Genomic DNA, 12215 nt, shown 5'->3' with positions numbered 1-12215 from the left:
CCTCCTTTTTGTCTCCTATTTGGTTTCTGGGCTCCTCCAGCTTTGGGTAACATTCTGCTCCCAGTCACATGCAACCCCACTGACTAATCTAGGACACACATGACCCATGCGTGCGCTCCGAGTATTCCCATCAGACAGGCCCCTCCCTTGTTTGAGAGGGGAGGGGAGCTGATGCACACCGAGAGCTGGGCGCTGCACAGTGAGCCAGTGGCAGCGATTAGAAGAGCGCTTCCACCGTCTCTGTTCTCTTTCCATTTTCATAAAATAAAGCCCAAGCAGCTGGGCGAACAGATTTTTACTGGGACCAAGGCCAGTTTTCCTGTCTGGAAACACTGCCTTGCCAAGGTCAGAGGGACAGCGATCTCCTGCTGCCCATGCACATCCTGGGACTGAGCCAAGAGCCACATTGCCAAAACATGTAAACCGATGAGAAATATGGGAACTATGTTGACAATGGCCAAATATGTGCGGCCTTGTCAGCCGAGCAGGATTTATTTGAAAGAAATTGAATTAAGTGCAGTCCAGGGCAGGCAGCATTAGATCATTTCTTGATCTTAGTTTTATGATCCCCTTGAGCAAGACCACATAACTACAAACCCATGGCCCTTCCTTGCAACTGCGTCGCTGAACCTTAATGCATCATGTACTAACAACAGACAACAATGCTGCCATCCTAGCTTTGGTGTCTGCAAAAGATAAACTCAGCACCAGCTACTCCTGCCACACATAAGCAAAGGAGCCAGCACACAACTCCTGCCAGATTCTAGCTACCAGAGGTTCCATTTTTTTGTAAACAGAGGGACTAGTTATGGCCTGGAGCATTCCCAGCCATCCCCCAACACACATATGGAGCACATCCCCTGTGCGCGCGCACGCGCACACACACACACACCTCTGCAGAGCCTCTCTGTGTGGAAGTGGGCCGATCCTGAGGCCGTATGACCTGTTCCACGAGTCCCCGGCTCCCCAGGGGCCACTATGGGCCGAGGGAGTCCCCAGTAGAAAGGCTCCTAGGCTGCCATGGAGCTGGCGGGCTCAGGGAGGAGGCACAGTGGCACAACATGGCTGACCTGACACCCCCCACCCGCAGTCGACTGGAGACTCGGCAGCAGCCACAGCAGGTCATTATTTTGGCAACGAGAGATTTGTATCCCTTTAGTCACTTGCCCCTATTACAATCCCCACCACTGAACTTGCCCAAACTTCCAGGTACTTCAACCCTGACCCTGTTGTCTGGAAAGTAATCCCATGTCACCGATCACAAACCCAACACTAGATGTAGGGGAATACCAGGATTCCCCCATCTCCTGGCCTCTGTCTTCCTTCACCTGTCTTTATTTCAGCGCACAGCTTTACAGAGTTGCTCAGCGGCTCTCCAGTGTACAGTATGGACCAGTGCCAGGGCAACACATGTCCTATAGCAATGCAAAGGAGCTCTCCACACGTCAAAGCAAGCACTAATCACGGGATACAATCATGTTACAGGCACAGCACATACTTCAAGAGCAAGACAGTGTGGTGCATGTGTTCATAGACTCATAGACTTTAAGGTCAGAAGGGACCATTATGATCATCTAGTCCAAGCTCCTGCACAATGCAGGCCACAGAATCTCACCCACCCACTCCTGTATCAAACCCCTAATATATGGCTGAGCCATTGAACTCCTCAAATCATGGTTTAAAGATTTCAAGGTGCAGAGAATCCTCCAGCAAGCGACCCCTGCCCCATGCTGCAGAGGAAGGCGAAAACCCCCAGGGCTTCTGCCAATCTGCCCTGGAGGAAAATTCCTTCCCAGCCCCAAATACGTTCTAGCTCGAAATAACCTCGAACGTGTCTGCTTGGGATGCAACTGTTCTACAAGCTAATTTTTTCCTGACCATGGTGTCTAGATGAAGGGAGTGTGAGCAGCATTGTTTAACTTCTGAAGTGTCACACATGCATCATCAGAATATATTGTGATCCATATTGTCCTTCAGCTTTACATATAAACCAGTCACTGAGGCAAGAAAACACTGACTGGGAAACAGAGACAAGCAACAACCAGACTTGAATGACTTTCCCACCTGGGCTGCTCTCCATGAGGGGCGGGATAAGCTACTTGGAGAGGTGTGGGGGTGTGAACTGCGGCAGGAGGATTTGCTACGACTCCCTTGAGAGCCTCAAGTAATAACAAGGGTCCAGGAGATCCAATGACACTTGTAATCCTCTTTGTGTTACTCTTCCGAGAGCTCAGACTTCACGGGGAGCAGCAGCACCGGTTTTCCTAAAGCAGCTCCAGAAACTAACCCCATCTTAAGCTAGGTATTGAGTTCCCAGCAGCTCTGGCCATGCAATGGCCAGACCTCACTCCCTGGTGAGCTGGGCTACCGCTGCAGGGCAGCAGGCCACACCTGTGACCTTATCACATGTCAGCAGATTGATGTGAAAACAATTTACTGTTCAGCTGGAAATCTACCTGGCCAAAAAGGTGCCAATTAGCTGATTGTGCAAAAAAAAGCATTTGCTCCTTTTCCAAAGCCACCCCTCACTTCATACACACCAATCCTTTCCACCCTCTAGGACGTCTTGGGCACTGTGCCAAGCATGCCTCAGCTTCCAGGGAGAGCTTTCTGTTTTAGTGTCAGCAATTAATTCTACAATATGGTAAACAACTCTGTATTTCTTAATACGTTCTCTCCAAAGGACACAAAACCAAAAGGCTTTACTTACAACGTCCTTTGAAATTGGGTGCAAGGACGATTGCATTCATACAAATAAACACTGCTTAGGATGACATGCTCGAGCAAGCTCTATCTGCGAGCAATACACAATATCCAGGGCTGAGTAATTGACTTCTCTCTGTGAACATTAATTTCTGAACTCTTCTGCAAGGCCCTCCCTCTCCCCCCAAACATAAGAACACTCGTTTTCCTGGCTTTCGTGGCCTCCAGCTTGATTACCTGGAATTCAGTCGGGCTATATAAAGCAACACATCATAGCAATGATTTGCAGACCACATTTAACCAATGAAACTTAAGCATAACTGATAAGCAGAGCACGTAGCATAGGATGTGTGTTAATGTCTTCAGGGAGCATGTACACATGCAACAAAGCTTTAGACAGAAACTCAAAGGCTGGGCTGTAAAAATGAATAGGGAAACTGTGTTTAAACTTTATTAACCTGTTTGCCACTTAGGAAGGAAGATGAGACCGTAACCTACTAACCTTCTCTTGGTATGTTGATACATTACAGACATAGCCTCAGTTCTTTTATTGCCAACTTCTGTTGATGGAAGAGACAAGCTTTCAAGCTTCACAGAGCTCGTCAGTAACAGTAGCCAAGCTCACCAGGGAGTGAGGTCTGGCCATTGCATGGCCAGAGCTGCTGGGAACTCAATACCTAGCTTAAGATGGGGTTAGTTTCTGGAGCTGCTTTAGGAAAATTGGTGCTGCTGCTCCCCGTGAAGTCTGAGCTCTTGGCAGAGTAACAAAAAGGGGATTACAGTTGTCACTGGATATCTTGAACTCCTATTATTACTTGAGGCTCTCAAAGGAGGCTGAAGAAGAGCTCTGTGAAACGCAAAAGCTTCCACCAACAGCAGCTGGGCCAATAAAGGATATTACCTGACCTGCCTTGTGTCGCTTAATATCCTAGGACCAACACAGCTATAACAACACTGCAAACAGTATTCTCAGGTAGCTGAGGAGGTTTCCTTTCAATGCTAGTGCAAATCAGTGCAGCTTCAATGACTGCAATGGGGCTAGGCTGATGTACGGCAGCCGAGGATCTGGCCCACGTACGTAGGATCTCAGTTACTGTACTCTGAATCCCTTCATGCAATGCAAGCTGGTTTGCTATAAACCACAAAGGTGCCAAAAGAATACACTTGAAAGGAAGGACCCTTCCCTTCATCAGTCATGAGGCATGAAGTTACCAGCTCCTCTTGTAAAAGGGGATTGCGGGCTGGTGGTACGGACCCCTGGCAAACCAGAAAGAGAGAGAAAAGAAGCACTTAAGGTTCATTTGTGCAAGGAGATTAGCCAAAAGCAGCGTTCTTCCATTTCAGAGAGAGAGAGAGAGAGAGAGAGAGAGAGAGAGAGAGTGTGTGTGTGTGTGTGTGTGTGTGTGTGTGTGTGTGTGTGTGTGTGTGTGTGTGTGTGTGTGTGTGTGTGTGTGTGTGTGTGTGTTCTCACCCAGCACATTCTACAAGCTCCTATGTTGATAAACGAGAGGTGCTTTTATTAACCCATGGGCTACTGCAAGTGCTGCACGCATTTTGCAATATCGATGCAGCCCCGTCACACAGGATCTGAGCACCTCGCGGGTATAACATTGGTCCCTCACAACGCCTCTCTGAGCCTGGGGCAGGGAAGTTTTACAGCTGGGGATCGGAGGCAAAGCGACTGAGGCCATAATCATGCAAACTCTTCACTTTCGACATGTGAGAAGCCCCACTGAAGTCAATGGGGCTCCTGACATGCACAACCACTTACAGGATCAGGACCTAAGCCACTTGGTCACAGTCATGCAGGGAATCTCTGGCAGAGCAGAAAATTGAAGCCAAATCTCCTGAGTCCCACATCAGTGTCTCTCGTCCACAAGACCAGTAAGAAGAACCTGCCATATAGTAACACGTGGCATACTTGGAGCCGTCTTCACTATCCAGTGTGTGTTTTAATAATAAATTGCTAGTTAACAAAATGTAAATGTCTTGCTAAAATCTAAATGAAATGGGTGGCTCTATTAACTCAGAGCTGCTGATGCCACCTGCATTAATTTTTACTTTAGTATAAAAAAATGAGAAGTGCCAATGCTCCGTTCTGTAGGAATATTGTACATGTATTACACAAAAGACACCCAAGACTCTGGGCATGAGCTGGGCACATTCCATACCTTTCCTCTCTAAGTTTGCAAGGAGCTTGTATTCTCATCGAATTAACTCTTAAAGGGCCGTGAACTCCACTTGTTCCATGTGTGCAGTTCAGATTGGTGCCAGCAGGAGCTGGCTACAAACTGAGAATACAATATATTCCCAGAGCCGAGCCACTTGCGAGGAGAGGCAGAATGGTAAAAGCAGTTGTCATCTTTAGTCTGTGGGTGTAACAATGCACTGGACCATTAAAAAAATCAGTTAACTTGAGGAAATTGACCAAATTATTAAAATGTCTAACACCCATCAAAAGCCCAAACAGCGGCCAGTCGGTTTAGGTCGGGCACTTTCAGTGAGCTCCTCACACCAGGTAGTGAGCCATGAAATATGTGTGTGCTAAGGGGTACACGCTAAACATGCTTAACTCCCTGCAATGCACATGGGAGAGAGAACCCTACTCGTTCTTGCTAATGCAGAGGGTCTCTCTGTTTGATCGAGGTGGCTACCACTAACACAGAGAAGAAATGCGAAGTAATCACAATCCTTCCCCTAAAGTGTAGCAACCCATCTGTGGTTATATCGTCTACCTCCCTCCATTCTCCGCTGCTGTACATTTCCCCTACTACCAGTGATAATGCCAAAGCCAGCACATACCACAGTTAATATCCACAAGCCATTCCCCACCCTCCTGCCCCAAATTTGGGGAACATTTGATAGCTTTACTAAAATCACAGTCGAACCGCAGGCTTCCCGCTGTACTGTATAGCAAAGCATTTACGATTTAAAACCATTTAAAAAGCGCTTAATCAACAATATCTTCGGCTACACAGTGTAATAACTTCTATTGTTGCAATCCTAAATGGTTATCATTAATTACAGCTTGCCAATTGTTCAAACCACTAAGAATGTACTAAATAAAGAATCACTTTTATGATACAATATCCTGCTACCAAAACAAAGTTGCACAATACAAAGGTATTTTAAACACAGGACTGGCACTGATTAAATAGTCTATGATATTTCCATTTTACCTGAATGTCTGTGGTAAGCCATTATTACGGGAACAAATTCACAGGCAGCCTCTTAGACAACTGAGTTCAAGAGTTCCTCGGCTGATAAGAATGTGTCTCGTTTGATAACATACATTTAAGGGGAGGCTATTAATACAGAAAGACCCACCCGCAGTTGTCCCCTCCCCAGAGATCACAGATTAATCCCAGTCAAAAATTCTTACCATTTTAGGTGATCCAAGGGAGAAGAATAGGATCTGGTGAAAGTACCATAAACAACATATAAATACCTGCACAGCTACTTCAGCATCCAAATTAGTTTTAAAGGCAGAGCAGCACTATAGGAACTTGACCTCTCTGCTAAAGTACAATTTGGCCTTGGCTTTAGAAATAGCTTACAACTGTTACACCATGTTAACCTAATGTACAGACCCAAATGGTTTGGGGCCGTGCTGTCTGTTATACTAATTCTGAGCTGTTCTTTATTTTAAAAAAAAAATAGGCTGACTGCAAAATATTAGGGTCCAGCTAAAAAACCTGACTTAGTTAAAATGCCATTCGTAGCTCCCCACCAGCTCTGCTAGGTCGAGGGGGAAATCACGGTCAGGCAGGCCAGAACCCAAGGCCCCTTAACAGTGAATAGCGCACAAATAGGGGGAATTTACATGCACTGAAGATTTACGTCTGGTATTTAAAATCCTGCATAACTTAATGCAATTAGTTTTCACAGCCACAGCTGAGGCTGGCCTGCTACTGTCTGTATAATAAGCCCCATTTCTCAAGTATTACCCACTAGTTTACAGTGTGAAGTGGCAGGAAGCTACGTTAGCAGAGGCCCTAACACCGCAGGAACAGCTGTTTCTTTCCAGGCATGGCAGCCAGACAGGGTGATCAGTGGTCTGAGCTCAGGGCTGGAAGCCAGGAACTCCTGAATTCTAATCCTGTTTGTGACACTGACTGACTGCGGGGCCGTGGGAAAGTCTGTTAACCTCTCACGCTCAACTTTCCCCTCTCACCTACTCAGAGGGAGCTGTGAGTATCAGGGAGCTAATGTAGCAATTCTTTTCAACAAGGCCCATCTCTGTGGCCCCTGCACTTTGCACAGCGATTGGAAAAGAAAGTGCTAAGTATCCTTGCCAGGCTGCAAAGATACAGTATCGTAACCAGCCTTCTTCACAACTGTCAGTTACATCTAAAAGTTTCATAAGATTGCTTGAAACGACCGGGTTTGAAAACAATCATTTCCAGAATGGCAAAAAGAGTGGATCCACTTATTGTTGATCCAGCAGATTGTTCATAAGAAACTCAAACATTCTGGCTAAGAAAATTCTCCCAGTCAACATATCAAACTCTAGCAAATTGTTCTCGTGGTTCATGACGCCGTGGGAATCAGAACAATTGGCATTTTTAACTGAGCTGGTCTCCTTCCATATAAACAGTGGACATAGCGGATTGTTTTGGCAAGGTGTGTGATGTTCCCATGGATAACCATTCTTGTTACTGTTTTAGTAACTCTCTGGCATACCACTCCCCCTAGGGTATGTGAGTGCTGGTGGTTCTCGCCACATTCCAGCTTGAGTAATGACAGCCTCCCTAAAATATCCTCTGTAATTTCAAACAGATTTGGTATTCTTCACTTCCTGGCCTAAAGAGCTGTGTAACATTCCTGTGCAATGTTAAACAGCTATCACGTTCCACCCCAGAGATGGCTGCATTTCTATGGCAGTGAAGAGATTCGTGAATGGGATGGGACAAGCATTATGTGCACACGTAAGTGTTCTGTGAGAGATTGTGAGGGTGTGAGAGTGTATTTTGCACCCAGAGACACACACACAAGGGAGAGGGAGAAGAGGCGAAACAGGAAGAAAGGGCCAGGCAGAGGTTTGGAGAACAGAATGGGTGGAATCCTGGCCCCACTGAAGTCAATGGGAGTTTTGCCATTCACTTCGACAGGCCATAGGATTTCATCCCAGGAGTGTAGTTTGCAGCACAGTGTATAATAGTAAGCCCATAAATTTAAAGTTATCACCATGTGGCACAGACACGACCCATGCCTACCGTACTTGGGGGGGGGGCGGAAAAGAGCATGCTCAATACAAGCCAAGCAGCAAATCGGGGGGGGGGGAAGGAGACGTGATCCCACATGACCCCTCCCGCAATGTGTCGCCTCTGATGTGGCACAATACAGAACAACAGGGTCTGGAGCACAGCTCCCTCACTCTAGAGGTGGTGGCATAGCTGTTTCCCTGGCTGGTAGTCCTAGTATAACTGGGCTATAGACAACAAAATGAAATGGAACAAAGACAAATGTAAGCGGCTACGCGGCGGGAAGAATGGGGGATAACCAGCTTGGCAGCAGCACTGCTGAGAAGGATCTGGGTGTTGTGGTGGATCACTCAGTAGGAGTCAGCAATGTGATGCTGTTGCAAAAAAAGCAAATGCAATTTTAGGTTGCCTTAACAGAGGCATAGCATGTAAATCTCAGGGAGGTGACAGTACTGTTCTATTTGGTGCTGGTCAGGCCTAACCTGGAGTTTGGTGTCTAATTTTGGTCACCAATGTATAGAAAGAATGTGGAGAAACTGGCCAGAGGCGACAAACATGATCAAACATGATCAAAGGGGTGAAATGCAAGCCATACGAGCAAAGGCTGCAGGAACTGGATATCTTTAGCTGGAAAAGAGGAGGTTGAGGGGGGACAGGATAGCCGTCTTCAAATACTTGAAAAGCTGCCATAAAAAAGATGGAGAAAAGTTGTTCTCTCTTACCACAGAGGGCAGGACAAGGGTTCAAGTGACAGCACAATAGATATAGATTAAATCTCAGGAAAAACTTCCAAACTGTAAGAACAGTAGGACAATGAAACAGATGCATCAGGAGATTGTGGAAGCTCCTTCATTGGAGGTTTTCAGAAGCCACCTGTTTTGGGTGGTTTAGACACAACCAATCCTGAATCTTGGCAGGGGGTTAGACCAGATGATCCCTGCGGTCTCTTCTAACTCTATGATTCTATGGCCTTAGGCAATTTCACACTTCACTCCAGGCCAGTGTTTCACCCCAGTGATCACCAAGACCCCCCTTTCCACCTCATTTACTGCTATTCTGGTACTTTCTGGGATGATGATGATGATGATAGAGCCCAGAAGGCCACATTGTACTAAGCTATAGGGAGACACTGGCGTTTACACTGAAAAGTGGAGAAGCCAGTCCAACCTGAGTTCCCTATCAATCCTGCCAGGAGAATCAAATACCAGAGGAATTTCGAAGGGCAGTGGACACAGGTCCTTACACCCCAAAGCAATCAGGAGCCAGAATTCATGGTACAGGAGATCTGAGTTCACCTTCGGCCCTAGGCACTTCTTTCTCCTTCTGTGTATTATTCCTGTCTTGCTGAATTCAGGAAGAGTTCAAAACTATAGCACTAGGCACTGGGCTGCTGGCACAAGGATGAGGATTTGAGCTGTGCCTGTGGCATTTTTCGGGTGACCAGATGTCCCAATTTTATAGGGACAGTCCCGGTACTTGGGGCTTTTTCTATTACCCCCACCTCCGTTCTGATTTTTTCACACTTGCTGTCTGGTCAGCCGAGGCATTTTTAACATTGGTAGTTTAGTCCTAAATTTCTTTATTTTTTCAACTAACACAGGAGTTACCCAAAGAGACGTTCCCCCAAAGTGAACTTTTTATCAGCGTGGTGGCTGTCGAGCAGGCAGCATGATTAAGGGAGTGTGTCATGTACCTGAATAAAGAGTGATTCAACATTGTGTTTTCCAGAGTATTTTCTTGACCTGAATCATCCTGCCAGAAAAGGCCTGAGCAGCTTCAGGCTTCTCACATGTCCATCTGTCACTCGACAAGACAGAAACAGCCACTTAAATAGAGACAGGAGATAGCCCGGCATTGATGAACTATTAGTCACCATCATCAGAGACAACTGAGCAGCAATAAATATAGAGAGGTGGCAGGACATCATGCCCACATTTCAGAGTAACGTTTTACTTTAAAGCTCGGTGCATGTTGACGGTGCTACACACAGCGCTGTAAAGTGGCTGATAAACAAATAAGGATACACTGATGGCTTGGACTACTGGACAAATTCGGCCTCCTCCAATCGCATATTGCCCCATAACCGTTTCTCTTCCCTCCAGCTAGTTTTTGGAATTCTGCCCCCTGATTTGGAATCATGTGTGACAGCAGAGGACAGGTGCAGAGGGGTGTCATTTCAGGGCAGTGAACATTTAAGAGGGAATTTAGTGGCTAACATTATACTTCTTTATTCAGTGCATCAGGGGCCCATGCACAGTGCTCGGTGCCTCCCAAAATGTACTCACAGAACTGACACAAAAATATGTATCAATGCAGTGTTTTTATTCAAATTGCCAATGCCACAAAGGCCAGTTTATACTCACCCACAAGACAAAACACACCTTTCAGCCAAAGATCTCCTGGGAAACATCCCTCCAGCTTTCAGTCCTTCCCTCACATCCCTGTTACGGCTGCAGTGAAAGATGAACGTTGCAGCATGCCTGGAAAGTGAAAGAACCAGGGCTCTGGAAGAGGGAAATCTGGAATCGCCCTGCCAGCAGCACCCCTTCACTTGAATGGAAGAAGCTACAGCTAGGGCATTTCTGCTAATCTCAGCTGCATCAGTGGGGTATCTCCCAGTCACCGGGCTCCGAACCAGTCTAGGACATATAAGATCAGCCCCTTGAACTCCACCCAAGAGGTGAGGTGAGCAGCACTGTTCTCGCAGCCAGCCCACCCTTGCCCATTCTGCAAGGCCATCAAACACTGGGTGATTCCTTCCACGGCCCCAGCCAGTTTGGATGTGATGGAAACACTCAGTGCCATCAGTATGTTGAGCTCACTGCTAGCCAAGGTCCTGACCGACTCTTCCTACGGCCTTGAGGAAGGACAAAACCAACCTCTGCAGTGCCCCGCACGGACTTCCAGAGTGGAGGAAAAATTGCCCCAAACTTCCTTTTGGTCACTCCCAGAAAGGGCTGAACAGAACCACCCAAGAGTAACTTACCCAGCCCTACCAGGGACTGCAAGCATCCCAACAAAATCTCATGGTCAGCAGCCACAAAGGAGGCTGACTGATCCCACAGAGCCAGCAGTGATGCCTTCCCTGTTCTCATCCAGTTCTAGGAGAAGATCATCAATCCCAGCAGCCAATGTGGTGCCTACCCTAAAACCACAGTCTAAACCCACATAACCAGGATGACTCTGGAAACTGCCAGAGGTGACCTACCACCACCTTCTCAATGATCTTCCCTGAAAACGATGTAAGGTCAGTAATGGGTAAAACAGACAATGTCAAGTGGTGGTTCCTTAACCGGAGCCGTACAAGAGCTACTCCACAGCCACTGGGCACACGGCCCAACCCCAGGGGGAGGCCGTGAGAAAACCCACCAAAAGAGAAGCCATCACCTCCCCACTGGCCTTCCCCAGCCAGGAGAACATGCACCCAACTCCAAAGGCAGTGGCACAAAACACACCTAGCACTTCTGGAGCCTCAGTGAACAGACTGACAGGGGCTCAAGCACAAGAACTAGCCTTGTCCTGTCGTGGACACAGCACAATGGTGGTGTCTCCATGTGCGGTCAACATGGAAGAAGCCAGATCAATCCAGCTCTGAGTGGTGTTAGCCACAAAGCCTCATGAAAACTCTTCCCAAGAATGAGGACTGGACTCCGTAACAGACCAGAGGCAGCACAGACTCACCAGGGAAAAACCACCCAGTCCGAGTCCTGCTGCAGGAGACCTTGTAGATGATACAGCAAAGGCAAAAAGGCATTTCTTTGCCTCCTCCACAGCCACAGTGCACTATAAACCTTATCTATGCTGCACTCAATCCGATTCAATCCTAGCTATCCACCCCAGCCATCTCTGTTCATCCGCAGAAAGCCACACATAAACCATGGTGACACATGGGAGCAAAGCCAGTTGCAGTACAGATGTTTTTACAGCTGTACTAAACCACGAATAGAGCAGTCTGTGGGTTAGGCTACATTCTTCCTCTGAGCCATCTGGAATCCCTCAGACTCCATCCAGCTAGGACAGCGTCCCTACACTACAGCTCCTTCACAGCCGCAGGACAGGTGTGCTTCACCTCCCATGGCAGAAGCAATGATCAGCCCATGACACTTCCCTTGCCTCCCATCCCACTAGATCCAGAGCGCGGCCGACTGTGTGAAGGGAGTCAGAAGGCACCCAAGACAATCACGGGAAGCTTTTAGAGCCAGATCTGGGGGAGGTACCGGAAGACTGGGGATAAGTTCATTAATGTGTGTACACCACGAAGACACTATATGGTCAGATGCCATCTAAGAACCTAGATATGAATGTGGG

The 12215-nt window shown here is 47.3% G+C and overlaps 1 protein-coding gene across 3 annotated transcripts in view; it reads right to left on the bottom strand.

Annotated features, from left to right (window-relative positions):
- Positions 1–12215, bottom strand: part of FHL1 (four and a half LIM domains 1) — a 52561-nt gene that overhangs the window by 13337 nt on the left and 27009 nt on the right. Inside the window, exon 1 of one of the 3 annotated variants that reach the window (XM_045031516.1) lies at positions 5883–5983. The exons of the other annotated variants lie outside the window; for them this stretch is intronic. Coding sequence (XP_044887451.1) covers positions 5883–5904 — 22 coding nt within the window. The 5' untranslated portion in view covers positions 5905–5983. Of the gene's footprint in view, positions 1–5882; positions 5984–12215 lie in introns of those variants that run through there. 3 annotated transcript variants of the gene reach the window in all.

This window comes from Mauremys mutica, chromosome 9, assembly GCF_020497125.1.
Source record: "Mauremys mutica isolate MM-2020 ecotype Southern chromosome 9, ASM2049712v1, whole genome shotgun sequence".
NCBI lineage: Eukaryota > Metazoa > Chordata > Testudines > Geoemydidae > Mauremys > Mauremys mutica.
This window is presented reverse-complemented; position numbering and strand designations above follow the sequence as displayed.